Genomic DNA, 14,103 nt, shown 5'->3' on the forward strand with positions numbered 1-14,103 from the left:
TGTTTATCAACCCCAATAGCTTTATCAGGATCTTCGCAGAATCACAGAATGGTTTGGGTTGGAAGGGACTTTAAAGATAATCTAATTCCAACCCCCCTGTTATGGTCAGGGACACCTCCCACTAGATCAGGTTGCTCAAAGCCCCATCCAACCTGGCCTTGAACACTTCCAGGGACAGGGCATCCACAGCTTGCCAGAGCAGTTTTTCCTTTAAGTTTCTCTTAGGGAAGAATCCCTTCTTTTTCGTGTCATTTGTCTCTGACCAGATGAATCTGTGAACTGGTTCTGTTGCTTTTCTGCCATACAGAGACCTCTGAGAATATCTGCACATGCTTGTGTGTGAGTGCCTCTGTGTATAGAAATCTGCCTGGGCATCGCGTACCATAGCTGGAAATAAGAAGGACTTGCAGCCGCAGAGACTGGAAACTGCTAGTCATTTCCTTTTAACTGTTTGATGTTTGATAATGATATTGATACTGTGCTATCCTTATTACAGTAAATAATGGTGTCATTCGTGAATTGTTCTGGGTACCTGCCGCTCGTTTTGCCTGCAGTCTTTCATGCCTAGCTCAGCAGGAGAAATTGCGTCGGGTTTGTTGGGCCTCTTCAGATCTGCCCTAAAACTGTTCCACCTTTGCCAGAAAAATGGTTTCCAGCAGCGCATGGGCTCCAAGCCTTTGCTGCCCTGGCTGTGCAGAGACCTTCACATTGCTCCCACGTCCTCTGGTTCTGCTAAGCCAGACAGACCAAGGTGTGAACTTCATACGGAAGATTGTTTCACAGCAGCATAACGTTGTTCTCTGGGAGGAGCAGAAATCACAGCTACTTCTCATGTTCTTCATCACGGAGGAGGTGGGCTGCTGAAACAGCCATGGGGTGATAGAGTGGGGCTGCATTTGCTTGTAACCCTAGGAAACTTTAAATAAGCGAACTGACAGCACATAAAGTGCTATAGCTATGGCAGCGATGGTATGTCTGTGCATCTGCTTCATTCAGCGGTGTTCATCAGGAGCACTATGGGACCAGAGCACACCTACTCCTGCCAGGGAGCTACAAGCAGCTGCTGCTGTGGCTCTGACACATTTCAGCTGCTGGGCTCATCTTTGCTCTTCAGCAATGCTTCTTCCCTGGGTGGGGCATCCTGCTGCCTTTGTTACTAACCCATTGTCCCTGATGGAGCTGTGGCTGCTTACAAATCCTTAATGAGCATGCACACAACTCTCCCTGACTTAGTGGGACCCAAGCAGAGCCAATGTTTCAACCTGCCAAGGGGGCTCGCTCTTGGCACAGCTCTAGCACATGTCATGGGTTCTGGGGACTGCCAAGGTAGGATACACAGCTGGGAGCCTAGAAAATTAGTTCTCTGTCAGGCACGTGAAAGCTGTGTGGAAGAGAAGGCAATGGGACAAGGGCTCTCCTAGGCTTCAGCGACCCAGAACCCCTTCCCTGGTGAACTTTGCAACTTCTTGGGAAAGTGTGCCATGCCAGATCAGAAGTGGTCACCATCCATACACCAAGGAAGAGGAGATTGTGTAAAGCAGAAGTCTTCTGCCAGAAACTGACCTTACATCAGCATGTTCTGAAGAGAAAGCTGAACCCAGGACCAGGGCACTTCGTGATTTCCAAAAGGAGCAGCGTACAGTGAATCATTTGGAGCTGTAGATCCTAGTTAATATTCTGAAATACTCAGGTTGCTTAGGAACACGTCAGTTGCTTTGTGCCACATGATTCAAGACTTCCCTGTGTCCTGCTCCATCACCACGTTCTTGTTTTTTTTCCATTATTGGAGCTGCTGGAGAGAATCAGACACGCTTTCTGACCCTCCTGTGACTAGATTTGATGGATGTGGAGCAGCCTTGCAAGGATCTGAATTTCTGACCATGACAGAGCACGGTCACTGTTGCAGAAGCCTCCCAGCTTAGCCAGCCTCCTTGAACTTCTGAGGTCTTGCACAGCCCTTGTTCTTACTGGGTTGTTTTTCTTAATGGCCTATCCCAGAGTGTGCTGGGAGCCCACCAGTCTCCCCTGGCCACAAGCAGCCAGCAGGCATAATGGGATACATCGCTACCTTTCTATCCTTGCACTGAGAAGGTGCTTAACATAGTTTCTTCAGCTGTGAAGCAACATCTTTTAAGAGGTCCTCGGTGGGGGCATTTCTGATGTAGCCCAAAGTTAAAGGATTTTGGAATGTCTGAGGTCAGGCAGTGTCTTGGTGGGGGTACAAAACACTTTACTGGAAACTTCTTAACTGATTCTGCAGCTGCACAAAGGAGCTGAGCCTTGCAGGTTGCGGGACAGACTGGTGGGGAGAAGGCAGGGTTCTGTGGCTGAGGTTTGTGTTGGCGTCATGTCCTTCTTCAAGTCTAACTTCTACTTTTTCTTTTTTTTTTTTTTCTCTTTTCCTGCTCAGTTAAATCCAGATGGGTCTGTTGATCAAAGCGACTCCTCACCAACTCCTCCTACTGAACCACCTTCCTGCCTTGCCACAGGCGAGCAGTGTCCAGAGCAGGCATCGCTGGCCATTCTCAAATGCAGTGATTTACCTGGTCAGAGTAAAAAGAAGAGAGGCTTCTTCTTCAAAGGAAAAAAGCTCTTCAAAAAACTTGGGTCCAGTAAGAAAAACTAACAAAGGATTTATTGTTAGGAGTAGGCTGCCTGTGCAGTCCACACAGGCACTGAAAATTCAGGAGAAGCCCTCTGCAATAAGCTGATTAGAGTATTTTCATAGGGGAAAAGTGTATATTGAATAGAGAAAACTCTTCAGTGGGTCTGTGAGCTGTGATCTCTGCTGAGAGCCCACTGGCAGTGGCTCTGAACAGTGTCACAGCACCGAGGTGCGTGAGGCCTCAGCTCTAGGATACAGCTACCTCCACAGTAGTGTGTCCTGCTCCATGCAGCCCTCAATGCACCAGTTCCCTGTAAATATTTTAATTTTAAAAATATATTCTGGCTGTAAGTTAGCTAAATGGCTTTTCCCAGCAAAGCCCCAGCCCCTTAGGAAGAGCTCCCTTGTACTACACCCCTCGGTATTTCTCTGGTCCAAAGGAGGTTGTGTCAAGTCCTTCACTTCCTGCAAAGAAAATTTGCACTCTTCTGTTGCTGTGAACCCTCTTTGCTGTCTCTGGGCTGAAAAGTGAGTTATTTGTACTGTAAATATGCAGCTGTGCCTAGGAGCATCCCACACTGCCTCAGTCATGTTTCAGCGTGAGGATTCTTTTCCAACCTTAATGATTCTATGATTCCTGTGGAGGAAGGAGCGATACCCACAAGGGGGTCGATACTTCCGCCTGTAGCGTGGGCTGCTGTAAGCTGCTCTTGGCTGGTTCACCTTGATCACACACTGGCTGGGGACTCCGCCTTATTTATTTATTTGTTTATTTATTTATTTATTTGTTTATTTATTTTGTCCGCCTCTTTCACAGTTTTATTTGGCTGTTTCAGTGGGCTGCTCCTCAGTTGGAGCTTGGTTGGAGCGTAGAGCTGGGGATGGAGAGTTTGCAGCTATTTTCATATGAGATGTGTTCCTTCAGTTAAGACACATCCCTTCCTAAGCCACGGAGAGTTTTGTACTACATGGTTTCTATCCTTTTCAGTGTTTCTTTCTTTGCATGTTTCAATGGGGTACATGTTTTGAGAAAGACAGTTACGTGAGGTATGTGAATGATGCCAGCACAGTGTCCACAAGTGTTGGTGATAAGGTATGTTTTTATTTAATATCAAATTTTATTATAATAAAGTCTATTTTCACAAAAATACATTTTCCTTAAAAAAGCAAAAAGATTCATTGTTGCTTATTTGGGGGGGTGGGAGTGTGGGGGGAGAATAACACTGGTCATTAGCACCTTGAGGATGCGGGAGGAATTTGATATGACAGCGTACCACTATCTTCCTTGATGGACAGTCATATAGTTGCTTTAGCTATGAATGCTTGCAAGGTTTTCTTAGAATATCTGAAGCAGACGTAAGCGATGATGGTCTTCAGCAACCCAGTATCAAGGCCTGCTGGGTCTCTTCTGAGTCCTGAAAGCATGTCAGACCCCATGTCTCCTCTGCCTTGGAGTTTTCCTCCCCTAACAGTTGGGACACTACCTATAGAGCTACAAAGGATATAAGTGTGTTAGAGAGTTTACACAGGAGGGCAACAGAGATAGTGAAAGGCCTAGAGGGCACAGCATAGGAGGAGCAGTTGAGGTGGCTTGGTTTGTTCAACTTAAAGAAGAGAAGGCAGAGGGCTGACCTCATGGCTGCCTACATCTTCCTCCCCTGGGGGAGCAGAGGGGCAGGCACTGATCTCTTCTCTCTGGTGCGCAGTGAGAGGACCTGAGGGAACAGCAGGAAGCTGCCTCAGGGCAGGCTCAGACAGGAGCTGTCAGGAAAAGGTTCTTCCCCAGGAAGCTTCTCAGGCACTGGAACAGGCTCCCCAGGGAAGCGGTCACAGCACCAAAGCTGCCAGAGGTCCAGAAGTGCTTGCACAAGGCTCTCAGACATATGGCTTAATTTTCACTAGTTCTGTGTGGAGCCAGGAGTTGGACTCAATGATCCTGGTGGGTCCCTTCCAACTTGGGATAATCTATGATTCTGATTCTAATCTTGGTAGCTAGTGCTGCCAGAAGTACCCTCCATGCTGTAACTTATCTTCCACTTACCCTGCCTGGAGGAAGTTGGTTGCTGTTCTAACTGAATTTACCATCTGGAGTTTCCTAAGCAAGTCGTTTGAGGTGTTTTGAAAGAAACTGTCTGTTGTTGCACTTACCAGTTCATCAGGGGACTAACGGAAGAACAAAGCCCTTAGAAAAACAGCAGCTGTAACGTTTTGGTGTCTGCCCAGAGTTGGTGCCTGCAGGATGGCTCGCTCGCTCTGGTACTGCCTTTGTACCTCACAAGGTGAATGTTGTCTCCCTGCTCCCCAGGCGCGTGCTGGGCTGCATGCTACCAAATCGCACTGTTATATACAGACTCCCATTGCATAGTGGAGTCACGCTAATTCAGTTGGTTCCCCCAACACCAGGCAGGCTTTATAGCAAAGCTGAGAGGAGTCCTGAGAAAGGTTTAAGACCTTCAGGTCTTGGTAGGTTAAAAAAATAAATAAATACAAGAAGCAAAACAATTCTGCTTTGCACCTTTGGATTTGAATTGCTGCACTGTATCCCAGGTGTTGATGACACTCTTGGTGACACCCAAAGCTCTGGTTTCTTCCTCTGCCAAACTGTGCCCTTCCATAGGTACTTCCCTTCAGTCTAGATATGGATGCAAATGCAGCCAATGGTCACCTGGGGATTGGCGTCCTTTACTGACTTAGGAGTTGCTCCTGTTTCTGATTTTGCGCATATTCATGAAGAGCTGCCTAACAGGGATGTATACGTTTCCATTCCTGGGCATTTGGTGACCATTTACTGCATGCATATTCTCTTTCACTTGGCAGCTCCAGTATGCTCTTCACCTCTGGTAGGCACATCATCACTGGCAACACTAAGCATGTTTGTTAGCAGACAATACTGGCACTGGACACACATCCTCAACAAATTAAAGTAGAAAAGAAGTTGGGAAGGCAGCAAGGCCAGTGGACAGAATCTGTATTTTTATAAGTTATTTCTTCAGGAAGTTTACTTAGTGTCTTCTCAGAACTGAGAGAAAATATCAATGTGTGGTTGCCCATAGTTCCCAAGATGAACTGGAGTACCTGAGTTCTGACAAGTTTCTGAGTTTACAAAACTTTTTCCAGAAGAACAAGACTTGGCTCAGCTTTTTACAGACCTCAAGCAACACAAGAGTTGAATACTCTTGTACAGCTCTTACTTAAGACCTGTAAAACCTGAAGATGTCTAGAAATACGCAGGTAAGAGCTTGACCTGGGCTCGTGGATCACTGCCATGGTCCCAGAGAGTGAGCGAGGCAGTGTGTGTCTCTGGATAGGATGGAGGGTGCATGGGGAATGGGATCATCTGTCTCAACAAGCCACTTACTGTAGGGTTCCAGTCCAAAGCTGCATGTTGTCTGGGGAAGCAGATTGCCTCTAGGATGGCACAAAGCAGATGAGTCATCCTGGAGCATGACTAGACCTGGAGAGCCAGGGGGATCCCTGCCATGGGCTGCTGGAGGATGGAGAAGTTGCTCCTGGTTTTAGAATCGTAGAATATCCTGAATCGGTAGGGACCCACAAGGATCATCGCGTCCAACTGGCACCACGCAGGTCTACCCAGAAATTCAGACCATATGACTAAGTGCACAGCCCAAACACTTGAACTCCAACAGGCTTGGTCTCATCCTAATCACTGGTTGAAACTGGGACCATATAGCCTCCAGCCAGGATGTGAGCTTGCTTATTGTGGGGTTCCTGACTGCTCTTGGTCCAAGTATTTGTATAAAAACAGAGAAATGTACTAGATGCATGAAGCTTTTCTCAGTCCTCAGCAGTCCTGTTGGTTGTCAGTGCTGCTGGGCCTGCTGCGCTGCCAAGGAAATGCCTGAAAGACTCGATGGAAAAGCAGCTTTTGTCTGACAGATTTTCTCCCTGAGGACTGGAAAGAGGGCTGCTATTTTTCAGGCTCTTTCATGAGGATATAATTGGCTTTATATAAAGGTGCTGTTTTGTCAGAAAGCCATCTGCAGTCAGAAGGGCTTTGCCTGGCAGTTTTGAGGAGCCCACAGCTTGACAGAACTGCTGTAAAGGCAGTCAAAGCCTTTCCTGCTCACTGGAGCTGCACCACTGGAGCTCAGCAGTCGGACTGCAAGCACAGATGGGGAAGGCCACCCCTGCTCACTGGAGCTACGCCTGGTGGGAGAGCATCCTGATCCAGATGTGGATCTGATCTGGATCAGTCCAGAAGGAGGTTGAACCACAGACTTCAGAGGAACCTCCCAAGTGAAACTCTTCTATTGAGCTGTGGTGGTCCAAAGCAGGCCCAACCAGGAGGGTTAGTCTCTTGAGAAACTCAGCACTACAGAGCTTGCTCCACCAGTGGTGCAAACCTCCACCTAGGACAATCGCCACCATCGTGTTTTTCAGTAGGAGCACTTGGAGTCCTGCAGGGATGTGGAGATGCCTGGTGCTTTGATCTGACCACCTCATGGTCAACAGAACCATGGCTCCTGCCAGCTCTGCGTGGGCTAGCAGGCAAAAGAGCAGCTGGAAGGTAAAGAAACCTCTGCTCTGAGGTGACATTGCTTGAGCTGATGTTCAATTTTTTGCTCTAGAGGAGCAGCACACAGTGTTTCCTTTGCAGGTGAAGGTGCTGAGCACAAGGGCTTGGCACTTGCAGTGATAATTGGCAGAAGGCTCATACAGAGAGGCCCAGATACATGGCCGGTCCCACACATGGCCATCTGGCAGCAGGTCCACAGTCTCCATGGCAAGGGAATGCTGAAGAGACAAAGCCTCTCTCAAAACCTTCCACTGTCAGGATTTCTGAAGCAGTTTTAAGAGCAATTAAGTAAGTTCCTTATTGTGAAATGCAATTATCAGCACAGATATGCACTAACTGTCTCACTAGCCTTTGAAAAATCCTTATCCCCTTCTAACCAGTGAGCTACATGATACAGCAGAGTAAGCACAGAGATAATGGCTTCAACAAGCTGCCAGCTCGGCCCCTTCGCACAAGAGCAGCGCTGCGCTCGTTGTGCAAGCAGCTGATGGTGCTGGCTCAGGGAGAGATACTTTGCTTCTGTCTCTGACAAGCTGAGCGCAGAGGAAAGTATGGTGTGGTGTGGTGTGGTGTGGGGACACCTCCTGAGGCTCTGGTCCACCCCCTGCCCACAGCAGGGCTACCTCTGAGGCCAGGGGAGGCCGCTCATGGTCTTCTCCAAGTGAGCACCGAGGTTGGAGAACCCACCGCTTTCCTGAGACCTGTCCCAGTGCTGCACCACTCTTGTGGTTGTTTTTATTATGTCCAACAGGAATTCCTTTGCAAACATGCCCATTGCCTTCTGTCCTTTCTCTGTGCACTTCTGAAAAGACTCCTGCTCTATAATCCTCCCATGAGACAGCTGAATCCAACAGTGAGGTTCTTCTGAGCCTTCTCCCCACCCAGCTGACTAAACCTGGCTAAATCAGCTCTTGTTGTATGTCTTGTGCTCTAGGTGCACAAGATTTTGATTTCACTCCAGTTAATCAAAAGCTGTCTCAGACAAGGGACCGCAGAACAGGACACTGCTCCAAGAGCAGCCTCACCTGTGGCTCATTGCAAGGCTGGCAGCTGGCTTTGCAGATTTTCTTTAAGGGTACGGCGCCACCTCTGTAGTCCAGCTTTGAGGACACAGGCATGTGTGGAGCTGCTGCTGGAGGCACTGTACCACCACTGCGGTTCCTAGAAGGCCCCATGCAGGGAAGAGTTCAGCTAACAGATGCTCATTTAACCTGGTGAACACCAGCAGAGACTTGATCGTTCTCAGACTGCAACTGCTGACCCAGGGAGTTTCTGATTAGGAGAAGTGCAACTGCAATAAACCAGAGCCCCGGTTAGGGGGGAGCTGATCAGTGCTGGTGAGCAGCTCCCTTGCTTCTACACACACCAGCTTGTTTGCCTGGTCTGGCAGTATTCCATTTCCCTGCATCATTAGCACAGCTGTAAGATGGCGAGGATTCGTCCATCAGCTGGATGTGCACGCAGACAAAGAGAGGGGCTTTGTACGGTGGAAGAGCTGCTGCTTTGCCAGGTGAGCTCTCAGGAGTACAATGGCAATTTGGACAAGGGTGAAACCCCTACGTGAGCTACCCAGAGTTTGAGATATGCATACTGGAGGTTGGTGCATTCCTGCTGAGTGTTCAGCCCATCAGCCAGGTGCCCCCTCCTGCTGTTCCTGCCTGTGCAGGGAAGTGTGGGGCACTAGGAGTGACGTTCGTGGGCCTTTCCACACCACAGCAGGAACACGGGGCAGGGCAGGGAGGCGTGATGGGGAGTGATGAGCAAAGCAGACATTCCTTACAGCTGGTGCCTCCATTGATACTTATGAGACTTCTTTTTTTTCAGCCTTTAAGAGCAGCAAAGGATAAAGAGCACCATGGGGAAAGGACACCTGTCCCTGTAGGACATCCCCAGGGGGGAGTTCAAGACTCCTGAACCATTGCAAAGTACTAACTTATGTCTCTCCCCCACCAAAACCATGCAGAAGCGCTGCTTGAGCATCAGGCTGCGTGTCCAGCTGGGTGTGCAGAACTACTCACCTGGTGCGCAGGAGCCCCCTGCTAGGGAGCTGGGGTGGGAAGCAGCACTGCGGAGCGTTGCTGAGCCCTGTGGGTCAGCCCAGATAGCCTGGCACAGATAACAGCCCGCTGCAGATAACAGCCCGCTGCAGATAACAGCCTGGTGCAGATAACAGCCTGGTGCAGATAACAGCCTGGCACAGATAAAAGCGTGGCCGTGGAGGGAGCCGTGGTGAGGACAGCAGAAGACAGCAGGTGAGAGCCTGGCCCAATGCACGCTTGCTTTTGCTTTCACAGACCACTTACTTCCACACTGCGGATGGGGAGCCAGGGCTGTGCCCAGCTGAGGTCTGAGCTTCCCCACCTCGCCCCAGGGCCGGCAGAGCCTCTCTCTGCCCCACCACCCAGTGCAGCTGGAGGCCAGCAAGGATGGGGTGGACTATGCTGCTGTTGTTGCAGGGAGCTCGCCCGTGGGGAATGGGTTTTACGCTGAATTTTAAGGTGAATGCCATGCTACCTTTGCTGGGTACCTACCTTGCTCCATGGTGGGTGCCTAATGATGCTCCATCGGCAGCACCCACAGCTCTGGGCTCTGCTTCTGATAGAGCCAATTGCTTTGGAGTGTCCTTGCTCCATGCTGGAGGGAGGTGAGGGGTCAGTTTTGGGCAAAACATCCCAAATCTCTGCATGCAGAGGATCTTGCAGACTGATCTCTCTTCTCTGCCCCCACCCCAGCTGAATTGCCAGTGGCAGCCCTCCTAACCCTGTGCACAAACTCCCTGCATGCTCAGGGCAGCTGCCGGGCTCTCTTGCTGTCCTCCAACTGCTCCAAAGGATTTGAGTCTGTTTTTAAAATACAGCTGGGGAAATAATTGTCCATCTGCTTCTGGGCTTTTGCACAGACACAGGGGAGCTGCTGGGGACTTGCTGCTCATAATCAGGTCCACGGCTTCTTGGTTTTCTTCACTTCTTGCACTTTTTTGCAGGGATGAAGGCAGAAATCCTCTTCCCAGGGTTGCTGGTGGTCTTCATCCTGTTCCAGGCACATGTATCTTCTTCCTATGGTATTGTTCTGTTCTTGTGTTTTGCAGATCAGGGTCTTGTATGTTCTGAGTAGGAAAAAGAATGAAGTCAGGTCTAGGAGAATCTGAATTATTCTCTTTTAAGCAGCTAAGCCCCAAAGAGAGGTCAGAAAAAAACATAGCCAATTTGTATCTACTGTGCCAGCAATCCTGACAGTTTCAGGTGTTTATCAGCTGATTTCCTATCTGATTTCTTAAAATCACATTATAGGAGAAGTCAGCTCTCAGAACAGCTCCACCCCCACGGTACCGAGGTCCTCCCACCCCACACACTTTGCGAAGTGTCCCCTGGGAGCGCAGTTTGGCTCTGCTGGGCTGCAGCGCTGGTAGCTCCATCACTGCATGCATCGTCTTTTTTAGGGAGGCTGAAAACTGAACTCATTTCTGTTCCAGTGCTGATTTACCCCTCCAAAACCTGTAGAGACCTCTGCTTGTTAACTCATGATTTTAAATCATTATGGAAAACACATGCCAGACCTTGAATTTATCTCATATGGTAGTTCAGGCAATAATTTTTCTCTCCAAGATCGAAAAAGAGGTGAACTCTGCGTTGGTCATGGAAGACAGTTTAAAGAATCTCGGGAGAATCTGGAGATTTTTTTCCCATTTGTGTTGATTTCTGAAGCTGTAGGAAAATGAGCCCACTCAGGGAGGCATAGCAAGGGCTTCTCCTCCTGCTCTGTAACCCACAGCCAGCTGATGATGGGGACCACGTCCATTTTTGGGAGCTCCCCAGAGCACAAGGGGAAGTGATGAGAGTGGCAGGAGAGCAGGGGGTTGCAGGAGGCTGGGGAAAGTAGTGGGGAAATCGGGGTGAGCATCCATCTGCCTTGAGACACGGGGATATATAGGAGCTTTTGCCAGTTGGTGCCACAGGAGAGCACCCAAACTCACCATAGGTGTGTTGGAAAACGTGGCTATACCCATTCTAGTTTAAAAGTGTTAGGGAATGAAGACAATAATGTGAAAAAACAGGAAATGAGAGCTTTTAATGCTGAGCTGCTTGACATGGCAGCCAGAGGTATCTGTGCAGACTGTGAAGGCAACTATGGCTGTAGGCGTAGAAATAAAATAAATGACATTAATTGGGGTTGCAAAATATTTTATAGAAATAGCAACTTCTCCCCCATAAAACAACAGGAAGGATCATGCCTACATCTCTCACATGGCTATTTGAAGCCTCCACCAACGGAAAGACCCTTTCCATGCCTGAGCAATGTAGTCATGCACAGATGTCTCTCTCTCCAGAGAGAGTAGCAGCAATTGCTTCCAGCACTGCAGTGCCAATATCCCCAGGTGCTGGCGGCACAAAGAGAAACCCACTGCGGCACAGGGAAGCTCTGAAGTGAGTAGGCATGGGACAGTGTTCTCACCTCTGTTCTTTCCTTTCCCCTAATGAGATCTGTCCAAGGAGCTGTCAGACGCAACCCTCCTGAGCAGCGTGTCTGAAGCCAAGCAGATCGTGGATTCAGCCTACAAGGACACACGCGACCGGTGAGAGTCGGGCTTGGGCACAGCTGTCTCATGTGCACGAGCCATGGCCTGGTCTCCTCTGTCACGTTCTGGAGGGTCACAGCCTCAAGGGGGTGTCCAGTCTCCTGTTCGTACACCCTTGTGGCTTCCCCACCCATCCTTTGCTGCCTGCTCTCACCCTCAGATCCTCAGCTGGGTCCCCGCAGAGGGCCTGGCTCTTTGCATCCTGCAGCTGATAGTGCTGCCTTGTGCATATTGGCTTCCCTCAGTTTTGTACCACATCTCCAGTCCGTGGTGTAATTCAGGGCTGGAACAGTGTTCTCCCTGCCCTCCCTTCCTGCTGAGTATTGCCTGGCTCTGTTTCGTCCCTTGGGGAGGTCCTGAGGAGGGCTGGAGCCAGCACAGGCTCCTGCTAATTTGTAGTTTTTCACCCCCTATGGAGGAAGCAAACCACTATAGACTGTGGTTAGGACATTTTGTGGGATCTGACCACAAAATGTCCTAATGACTCCATCTTCTACCACTATGGTGTGAGAGCATATGGCTTCCGACTGACCTGTACACCTCCTCTTTCTATAGCCATCTGCTGGAAACCCCTCACTGGCTTAGGAACCCTCCTCCTGAGAGCTTTTCAGGGCTCCAGCAGCATTAAGACAGGGTGACATGGAGACACTTGGGACCTCTGGATGGAGACAGGCACCTGCAGGCATTTATTAGTTGGAGAAGGAGTTGAGTGAGGTTTGGTTGCCTCAAAGATGTAAAGACCTGAGAGCTCTGATGTTTTCTGGCAGGTTGGAGAGATTTCCTTCCTGCACCCACCCTGCTCCTCTGTGGAGGGTGGCAGGAGCAGCCTGCCCTCTTCCAGCGCTGTGCAGGGTGTTAGGTGACTCTGCCTTTGTCAGCAATTCCATCTCGTAACATGGCAGATCTGGGGTGCCTGAGGCTCAGGTGTGCAACCTGCAGGACTCATGGCTTTGGCCCATTTCAGTCCTGCAGAAGTTATTTTATTCTCCCTTGCAGCATAAAGAAGAACCTGGAGAATGACGTCTTGACCCCCACAGAGCTTCTGAGATACTTCAAACAGCCAGTGGCAGGGACTCGGGCTGCCGTGCGGGCTGCAGATTACATGGAAACCACCCTGACCCTTCTCAAGGAGAAGCTACGCTGGGCCGTGAAGGGGGACTTCAATGTCACAGGTCGGCATGTCATTTTGCTGGGAGGAAGGCAGAGCAGTGCTACTGCAGACAGACGGGGAGCTTGGTCAACAGGGCTCTGTGGGGCTGATGAGGAGGGAGGGGAAGGGGTTTATGGCGGTCAGGCCTTGGATCCCTCCCACAAAGCAGAGTGAGCTGTCCCCGTGCCATGCTGAGGAGCAACGTCCTCCAGGAAGCAGCAGTCCCTGCCTCCTGGCAAGACCACTTCGCTGAGAGCAGGAGGCACATTAGGGGCAGACAGAGAAACAGCCCAGGGAGGCAGGCACAGCAGGGCTCTTGCGATGTAAAGATAAACTCATGGGAAAGCAAAGGGAAATTAATCTGATTGCTGCGGAAGCACTGGCAGGCCAAGATGCAAGTCACGGGGTGCTCCAACATTGCTCCAGCATGAGTGGGAGTGGGAAGAGGGAGAGAGGGCTGGGTGTGCTCAGCTCCTGCCTCTCCGTGCCAGGAGCCTTTCTCCTTGCCGGGGCCACCCCGCACCAGCCTGCGCATGGTGACAAACCATGCTGTGACCCAGCCTGCTGGTGGCAGCAGCGGCTAGGAAACCTCCAAGGGACTCGGGAAGTGTGCTAGCAGCAATGGCCAAGCAGGATCTGCTGGCTGAGCTCAGCCGCTTACCTCCCATACAGGAGGAAAGCTTCGAGGTGGAAATGCAAACGGCATCCCCTTGTGCTGCCCGGCCACCCGGGGGTGCCTTCTCCGAGCAGCTCTCAGTGTGTGTTCGGTGTGGTGAGGCACGCTCCTCCCATAAGGGAAAGATTTGTAACAAACTGCTTGGATGACTGTAACTGTTAGTAATTTATGGTGGAGATGAAAAGGAAGGGGAGAGGAAGGGAAAAGGATTGCTAATGCTAGAAACTCATGCCCCTTCTGCACAGGCTTAATAATATCTAAGATTTGATCACAACTTTGGTGGTTTTAGTGCTTTCCAAAGCAGAAAAAGCAATCTGCTGCTCCAAAGAGCATCCTCAGCACAGGTCTGAGCAGGATGACCCTCAGTGAGCCCCTTGTGCTCCTACAGCAGAGGGTGATACAGTGGTAAAAGAAGATGTCAAGGGTACGAGAAGGGAAACTTTTTTCTGAGCCAGGAAACCCAAGCACAAACCCAACAGAGCCAGTGTGTTCCTGTTATAAATGACTGAGTCCCAAATAGGATTACAATCAGAGTTTACAATTTATTAAACGAATAGAG

The 14,103-nt window shown here is 49.9% G+C and overlaps 2 protein-coding genes across 11 annotated transcripts in view; both read left to right on the top strand.

Moving 5' to 3' along the window:
* Nucleotides 1–3,771, top strand: part of TSPOAP1 (TSPO associated protein 1) — a 71,019-nt gene extending 67,248 nt beyond the window's left edge. For 5 of the 7 annotated variants that reach the window (XM_083806520.1, XM_083806521.1, XM_083806522.1 and 2 more), the window contains one exon: nt 2,411–3,771. In XM_083806520.1, the coding sequence (XP_083662646.1) occupies nt 2,411–2,626 (216 nt within the window). In that variant the 3' untranslated portion in view covers nt 2,627–3,771. The other 2 variants (XM_083806524.1, XM_083806525.1) reach the window with 2 other exon arrangements.
* A 53-nt stretch (nt 3,772–3,824) lies between these two features.
* Nucleotides 3,825–14,103, top strand: part of LOC310884292 (myeloperoxidase-like) — a 32,625-nt gene continuing 22,346 nt past the window's right edge. For 2 of the 4 annotated variants that reach the window (XM_083805824.1, XM_083805827.1), the window contains exons 1-4: nt 3,825–9,394; nt 10,126–10,203; nt 11,622–11,715; nt 12,715–12,890. In XM_083805824.1, the coding sequence (XP_083661950.1) occupies nt 10,128–10,203; nt 11,622–11,715; nt 12,715–12,890 (346 nt within the window). In that variant the 5' untranslated portion in view covers nt 3,825–9,394; nt 10,126–10,127. Of the gene's footprint in view, nt 9,395–9,960; nt 10,204–11,621; nt 11,716–12,714; nt 12,891–13,496; nt 13,969–14,103 lie in introns of those variants that run through there. The other 2 variants (XM_083805825.1, XM_083805826.1) reach the window with 2 other exon arrangements.

This window comes from Anser anser, assembly GCF_964211835.1.
Source record: "Anser anser genome assembly, chromosome: 20".
In the NCBI taxonomy this organism is placed as follows: domain Eukaryota; kingdom Metazoa; phylum Chordata; class Aves; order Anseriformes; family Anatidae; genus Anser; species Anser anser.